The sequence below is a fragment of the Rhodamnia argentea genome, chromosome 3 (genome assembly GCF_020921035.1).
Source record: "Rhodamnia argentea isolate NSW1041297 chromosome 3, ASM2092103v1, whole genome shotgun sequence".
NCBI lineage: Eukaryota > Viridiplantae > Streptophyta > Magnoliopsida > Myrtales > Myrtaceae > Rhodamnia > Rhodamnia argentea.
In genome coordinates this window covers 1,356,823-1,365,000 of record NC_063152.1, presented here as the reverse complement: position 1 = coordinate 1,365,000, position 8,178 = coordinate 1,356,823, and the positions used below count along the sequence as shown (strand labels likewise).

General features: G+C 38.3%; 1 protein-coding gene and 1 pseudogene across 1 annotated transcript in view; one reads left to right on the top strand and one right to left on the bottom strand.

The window, feature by feature from the left end:
• Nucleotides 1-7,810, bottom strand: part of LOC115757305 (protein SRG1-like) — a 7,957-nt gene extending 147 nt beyond the window's left edge. The window contains exons 1-4 of the mRNA XM_030697487.2: nucleotides 7,457-7,810; nucleotides 7,109-7,356; nucleotides 920-1,244; nucleotides 1-145 (exon numbers count right to left, since the gene is read on the bottom strand). The exon at nucleotides 1-145 is cut by the window's left edge and continues 147 nt beyond it. Of these exons, the coding sequence (XP_030553347.1) occupies nucleotides 1-145; nucleotides 920-1,244; nucleotides 7,109-7,356; nucleotides 7,457-7,717 (979 nt within the window). The 5' untranslated portion in view covers nucleotides 7,718-7,810. The remainder of the gene's footprint in view (nucleotides 146-919; nucleotides 1,245-7,108; nucleotides 7,357-7,456) is intronic.
• LOC115731871 overlaps nucleotides 1-8,178 on the top strand; it is a 93,728-nt pseudogene that overhangs the window by 10,231 nt on the left and 75,319 nt on the right.

Genomic DNA, 8,178 nt, shown 5'->3' with positions numbered 1-8,178 from the left:
GCTTGTCCGGTGCGATCAAGCTTGGTGCAGGACCGATTTCCCCTTTCAATTTTGGGTTATGAAATGTGGCAATGGAGAGCCTCTCCTTCATCGAGTTAACTGTTGCCCGGTGCTCAATGCTGCGATAAGTACCATTCGTCACGATCTGTGTCGATCATCAAATACACAAACCATTTTGTCAAACCTATGATGAATTTTGTTCATGAAATTCTAAGATATGCACTCATTCTATCAGATTATTTAGCTCGTTGCACATATTGGAATCCAGAAACATAAACGTAACTATACCAATTTCGGACATCCCATTATTCGTTCTGTCCAACATGTTATTCAAGATGGTGGAAAAAGTACACTGGAAGTGCCATAACTTTTGTACGGCGTTCATGTGAATGCCATAACTTTCAAAACGTTCACTTAAGTGTTATAACTTTCAAAAATCGTTCACTTGAGTGCCATGTTGATGTGAAAGCCAGAAAATCTGATGTGACAGTCGGAAAGCTGACGTGGCATGCCGGAAACCTAATGTAGCTAGCAGGAAAGCTGACGTGGCTTGCTAGAAAGATGACGTAGCACACCGGAAAGCTAACATGGCAAGTCAAAAAGTTGCTGTGGCACTCAAGTGAACGAAAAAGTTGTTGTGGTACTCAAGTGAACGATTTTTGAAAGTTGTGGCACTTAAGTGAACATTTTGAAAGTTATGTCACTTAAGTGAATGCTGTACACAAGTTATAATACTCATGGTGTACTTATCCCCAAGATGGTTATTGCATACCCGACTGTGTAAATTTTTGCTTATACAGAGTATTGATCCAAAGATATCTTTTAAAATGTATGGATAAAACGTTAACAAATTGTATGTCAAGTTAAATTAGGTGGAACTCTGCATCAAAACATTAGAGATAGGGTCGAAAATCTTTACCTCCAAAATGTCTCCCACATTGACGACGAAAGCATTGGGAAGGGGCTTGACAGGAATCCACTTTCCCTCTTTCCGTATTTCGAGACCTTCCATTTCATTGACTTGGAGAAGAATGGTGAGACCTACGGCGTCTGAGTGAGGCGTGAGGCCGATGACCAGCTCGGGTCGCGGGCATGGAGGGTAATAGTTCATCCTAAAGGCTTGGAAGCCCTCATCAAATAGTTCTATCATCTCGCTGGTGTCCATCTTCAGAGCTTTTGCCATGAGAAGGAGAACCTTCATCGCAAGGCCTCGGAGCGCCGAGGAGTAATCATCCAAGACATCTCTGCATAAGAGAAATAGATATCAGGAGTTCTATTTTTTAGTAAGTTAATAATTGTTCATCTCGACGGTGAGGAATGCGGGATGTGTAGAAAACATTTAGATCGGTTGTATATCTAATACTCATCATTTTGATAAAATTAAGGTAATCTTGAATCTGTGAATTGGGCTCACATGTATCCAGCATGTGTGATGTTAGCCCAATTCACATTAATCATTGACTCGGATGGGTCTTTCCAGCACACCTCCATAAGGTGCAGCCAAGAACTTCTCCTACATTTGATCTTTATTATTTTTTCTGAGACGTCTACCATTTAGTGTAAATTTAAAATCTTCCCAAATTTAGACCCCAATTAGAAGTGATCCATAGGGGTTGGGTTGTATGTTCGAACTTGTAGTTTATGAATTAAATGTAACATAACAAACAGAAATTATATTAACTAACATGGTACCCATTAGGATGTGATTCATATTCTCCATTGACAGAAAAGTATAGGGTCCCACTTGGGCCCAGAGGGCTTTTATAATTTGAGCACATATTTTTCCATTGGTAGTTTTGGTTTGGGCCCATAAATAGCTACTATTATATATACTATTTTTCACTTGTAATTAAGTGATGTAATGATAGGTGCGAGGTGCAATTATATTAAAATCCTCAGCTAGACCTAGCCCTAGTTTAAGGGTAAACCAGGATAAAACATTATATTGATTTTCTTTTCTTGCTTTTTGGCTTTACTTCATTTGTCATTTGTGTGGCGAATCCTAACAATCTGGTATTAGAGCGAGGTTTGAGGTTAGGGGCTGGTCAATCGCTAATTGAAGTATAGAAGTTCGGAGGAAAGGGTTTCGAAGTTATGGAAGTTGAAGATGGAGGCTTTTCTCATGGATAGAGATTTGTAGTACATGATCGAAGATGATAAACCTAAGGTGAGTCCCAAGGGGAAGGCAAAGAGGGTCGAGACACATGAGTCCACATCTAATGTACTTAAGAAGTGGACTAGTAGTGATCAAAAGGCTTGAAGCCTAATCTGGCTATGTCTAGTTAATAACGACTTGGTAAATGTGATCTTTGAGAATACGATGAAGGATATTTGGATAAAGCTGGGAAGCCTTTTGTCAAAGCAAGTCACTCGTGAACATATTGTTTTGCATAAGTGACTGTACAACCTTCGGATAAGTGAAGGTGATTCCTCTTCTCCACACTTAAACAAGTATAGTACTATTTATGGGCAACTTGCATCTATTGTTGTTAATCAAAATGAGCAAGATAAAACATGTATGTTGTTGTGTTCACTGCCAAATTCATGAGAACATATAATTTTTGTAATTGGCACTGGTGTTAGTGTGCTATACTTTGAGAATATTGTTTCTTCTTTATTATCTAAGGAGATAATAAGGGAAGGTTTTGATAATACAACGAATAAGGCTCATTTAGTAAGAGGAAGGAATAATGAATGATTTAATCTAGATTTTGTGGCAGGAAGAAGTTTAATGGAAGATCCAAAAGCCAAGATTGATCTACAATAAAGTGTTGGAAAGTGCGAAAAAGCTGGACACTTGAAGAAGGATTGCAAAAATAAAAGTGTAGGTCTAGAGAAGCGAGATGAGGCACCATCATCTAGTACAAAGATGGATGATGACAGGAGAGTGTGAGACATGCATCTCGTCCGCAACTTATCTCAAGTTGATCGCAGCACATGGATAATTGATACTAGAATGTCTTTTCACATGATACCTCATACGGATTGGCTCTATTGTTATGAGCCACATTAGGGAGGTACAATGCGAATGGGAGATAATATGATGCTTGATATTATCGGTCGCGAAAAGATGAAGCGAAAGATGAAAGATGGAACAATCAAGAATCTTCTAGATATGATGCATATTCATGATCTTACTAGAAATCTTATTTACGTGGGAGCTTGGTAGATGTTGACATTACTTTCATTAGCAACAAGTATTCATGCAAGCTAACTCGTGCATCCATGTTGATTGCTAGAGGTGAACGATATAGAAAACTATGGAAGTTATTAGGAAGCCTAGTGATAAGTGATGAGAGTATATCTCGGATCGCAATGCTATGGAATTAGGGATTCGGGCTGCTAACCGGTATCTCAAAGAAGAAACATTGTCTACATGGAAACAAATCCGACATCTTTTGAATCCGTAGGAGGGAGAGCAAAATGAATTCTGGATCTAATCTACAGTGACGTCGTTAGTCCTATACTTGTAACATCATTTGAAAAATCAAGGTATTATGTTTCTTTTATTGATGATTTTTTCAAATATATGTAAATATATTTTTTATAGAGAAAAGATGATGTGTTTCAAAAGTTTCGCTAGTTCAAAGCTTTTGGGGAAAATTAGTTTGATAGAAAAATCAAAGTTTTGTGGACTAACAATGGAGAAGAATTTTGCTCGGTGAAATTTGATCAATTTTGTACGACTAGTGGCACTACAAGGTAGAAGACAAAACCATATTCACCTCAATAGAATGGGGTGGTAGAAAGGCTTAATCGGTCACTCATGAAGAAGGCAAGGGGTATGCTAAGTGGTACATCCTTAGAAGCTAAATTTTCAGCAGAAGCAACGTCTACCTCGTGCTATCTAAAGAACATGTCTCCCACATCAACTTTGAAGGATCAAACATAGTTTGAGGCACTATTCGGGAAGAATCCAGATATATTTCATGTTAGAGTGTTTAGCTATGAGGTGTATGTGCATGTACGAACGGAAAAGAGGAACAAACTTGAGAGCAAGTCAGAGAAGTGCATCTTCATTGGGTAAAAGGATGTTATTCAAGGGTACAAGCTATGGAATTCTGATACTAAACATATTATTTACAGCGGGGATGTGGTGTTCGGAGAATCTATGAAAAATTGGATTGTTTCACAAATTCATGGGAAACCACAAATGGTTGAGTTAGATGTTGGTTTGAAGAAAGAGATGGAGGCTACATAATTTGAAATAGTAAATTCTAAAGTTGATGAACCCGAGGTGGATAATGACATATTAGATTTTGACCTTGAGTTAGAAGCTAAAGCACCACCTGAATTAATCTTAAGGAGGTCTACACAAGTGAGAAGACCACTTGAGAGGTATACCCTATTTGCTTGTAATGAAAATTGTTCTCTAACTATTGCAGGTGATGATCCAAGTATTGAAAAAGAATCAAGAAACGCGGAGGATGTCAAATGATGGGAGAACCCCATGAAAGAGGGGATGTAATCATTGGATAAAAATAGAACGTGGAGTTTGATAAAACTACCTACGGATCAAAAGGCAATTGGTTGCAAGTGGGTATTCAAGAGAAGAAGTTTGCATACAAAGATATAAAATGATACAAAGCTCGTTTTGTTTTGAAGGGATACTCATAAATGGAGGGAGTCAATTATAATGAGTTTTTTTTTTCTTATGTTGCAAAATTAAATTTCATAAGACTTGCCTTACCTATTGCAGCTATATACAATCTCAAGGTAGAGCAGCTTGATGTAAAAAAAAAAATAATAGCATTCCTCCATGTTGACTTGGAGGATGATTTTTATATGAAGCAACTAGGAGGTGAAGCAAATAGGAGTTTATGGTCAAAGGAAAAAGAAGATTTTGTTTGTAAATTGAACAAGTCTTTGTATTTGTATGGGCAGAAATAATCTCCATGGATGTGGTACTAGAGGTTTGACTCCTATGCCTTAAAGCTTGGCTTTGTTCATTGTGATGCTAATCATTGTGTCTATGTGAAGAGGTTAAATAATGATTTTGTTATCTTAACATTATATGTTGATGATATACTGTTAGTTGGGAATAGTGTGAGAATGATTAGCACTATGAAAGGACTGTTGGCAAATCAGTTTGAGATGAAAGATCTAGGCCCAACAAACTTCAACTTGACCATGCAAATAAAAAGGGAGCGTGAGAATAGGAAGTCTTGGCTCAGTCGGAAGAAATATGTTGAAAGTGTGTTGAAGAACTTCAACATGATAGATTGTAAACCAGTGAAGGCCCACAAGTTCCAAGTTATCAACGATCTAGTATCCCAAGACTAAAGAGGAAGCTGAAAAGATGGCAATAATCCCATATATAAGCATAGTAGAGAGCTTGATATATGCCACGATGTACTCATTCAAATGTGGCTCAAGTAGTGGGAGTATTGAGCATATACATGTCCAATCTAGGGAAAAAGTATTAGATGGCAGCAAAGCAAGTGCTTCATTATATTTACGATTTATCCGACTTTGAGCCATGTTGTGAAGGCATGAATAGGTCAAAGGGACAGCCAGCATTAGAACTGAAATGTTTTGTTGGTGCTAATTAGGGAGGCAACATTGATAGCATGAGGCCAACCGGTGGTTATGTTGTCTCCTTATTTAGCGGAGCTATGAGTTGGATGAGCAACAAGCAGAGCACGGTTGTTTTATCTACTAGTGAGGTAGAGTACGTGATTCTTACTCATATTGCTAAGGAAGTGATCCGGATGTGCAAATTGTGTAAAGAGCTTGGCTTCACACAAGGAGAAGTGAAGATTGGATGTGATAGCCAAAGTGCTATAGTTTGTGCTAAAACTCCTGAATTTCACTCAAGAACAAAGCACGTCAACACACAACATCACTTTATCCTAGAGAAAGTGGAAGAAAAAGTTGTAGTGCAAGAGAAAGTTGTTACACGGGTGAATAGTGCAGATTTTTTTACCAAGGCAGTGAGTGCACAAAAGTTTGAATGGTGTACAGCTATATTGGGTTTGAAGAAGCATGCGAAGTATTCAGCAAGTGGGAGAATATTGAAATGTGGTTCATAATTCTCTATCAACAAGAAAGCTCGATGGTCCCACTTGGGCTTAGATGGCTTTTATAGTTTGAGGCAATATTTTTTAATTGATATTTTGGATTTGGACCCATGAATAAACTTTTATATATAATTATATATATTCTTTTTCACTTGTAATTGAGTGATGTGATAAGAGGAGTGAGATGCTAATTATAGTGAAATCATCTGCTGCACGTAGTCTTAGTTTAAGGAAGAACAATGATAAAACCTTGTGTCGATTTCCTTTTTTCACTTTTACGCTTTGCTTCGTTTGTGGTTTGTGTGCCGAATCTTAACAATACCAAGAGGGAGTAAAATGATTGCGTATATCATTTCAATACATTTTTTTACTGATATTTGTGAGAGATATAAAATTAGTTCAAGCATTGTCTTCGATTTATTATCTTTTGTACGCACTACGCAGGCAACTTAACTGAAAAAATCATAATATTCTTTTATTATATCCTAGAATGATAAAGGCATCGGGTAGGCATCCCCAAGTGCATTTTAACAGGTACCTGGTAATTTCCCCATAAACAAGTTCCCCTTTACACCCTCTACTTAGCTGGTTCAAGAAGGTACAAGGTATGCCCCCTTCCCCATGTCCAGTTGGCACGCCCCATGTGCAAAGCATGGAAAGAACCACAGCAATAGCAAAGGAAATAGCGATGTACTATAGGAATCCATTTCATTCCCAATGTTTGCTGCCTCATGCCCTTGGGTTTGAAGAAAGCTCAGACCTCGACATTGGATACTCTTCCTTATCCATTTCATCACCAATCCTCTAAATGTCTCTTCAAGAGTAATACTTATATATTTTCTGGACAAAATTGTCATTTTGAATGTTTTAGCATCTTCAAACTCAAACTACGAATTTAAGAACTAAAAGTTTATATGAATCCGATGGTGACGACTTCAGGCGTATAGGGATAGTACAATTCACTACGGCAAATGAAGAATCATAACCTAATAAGCGAGACAAAATATTCCAAAAATTTCAAATTGGAATATCGTCTCTTTCTGAGTCCATGTCGATTCATGAGAAAGAGAGAGAGAGAGAGAGAGAACCTGAAGGGAGAAGGAAGCATGGGAAAAAGGTGAGGTTTTCTTAAACATCTGGGGAGGGACACCATGTAAAAGAGGTCACCCCAATCAAGCTTCTGCTCCTCCGACACAACAAACGCCTGCCCAAAACCCTCCAAGTCTCCTTCTTCTTGCCAGAACTTCCTCTTCTCCTCCATTGGAAGCTTAAAGAACTCTTGAATCCCCAACTTCACCTCCTCCACCAGTGAACCACTCACCCCATGGTTTATCAACTGCATCCACACAAAGGGAACTGTCAACTTCAACAGGCGATTTCTTGAAGTAATCCTCACAAAAAGAAAAAGAGTAAAAGCCACTGTCATGTACTATTACCTGGAAGAATCCCCAATCGCTGCATGCAAGGTGCAACTTTTCAAGCTCGAACTCCATCAAATCGCCATTGCTGGACAATTGCTTGTTCAGATCAATTACTGGTACTTGAAGCAAAGAAGTCACATGATCACCATGCATGAACGGATGATCTTGGTCGGTACAGACATACCGCGGCGGGACTTCAGTTATGCCCTCTTTTACCAATTCTTGCACATTTGGGACCGGAAGAGAGCCACCAAGCTTTGCGACATTCGCGTCCATTAGTCGCAACGAGAGGATTGGGCACGAAAACCTCAAAATAGTAGATTATAAGTTACTGCGTACATTTCAGGGTTCTTTTATGGCCGTAGGATTATATGGAGGGTTCTTATTTATAGTTGTGGTGTCAAGAGTCCTTATATTTTTAGTCACAAAAGCATGTCCAGTTGCGATGTGCAGTTTGTCATTATGTGATTTAGTCATGTATCAAGAAACATCAATATCAACGTGAAATCTCACGAAAACGCCCTAATTTTAAGGTAGATTTGGGCCATAGATTTTGTGAATCGTATCTTGACTTTATCTTTAACTGAAAATGACATGGACCACAGTGGCTTCTAGCCCAGCCGAAGCGCCAACTTATAAAAGTAACGCTTCGTATCGATGTGATAAAAATAATTTGCTGAAGTCTTTTTGTGGTAAATGATGTAGAACATTTTTATAATCTGGGAGAAATATGCCTG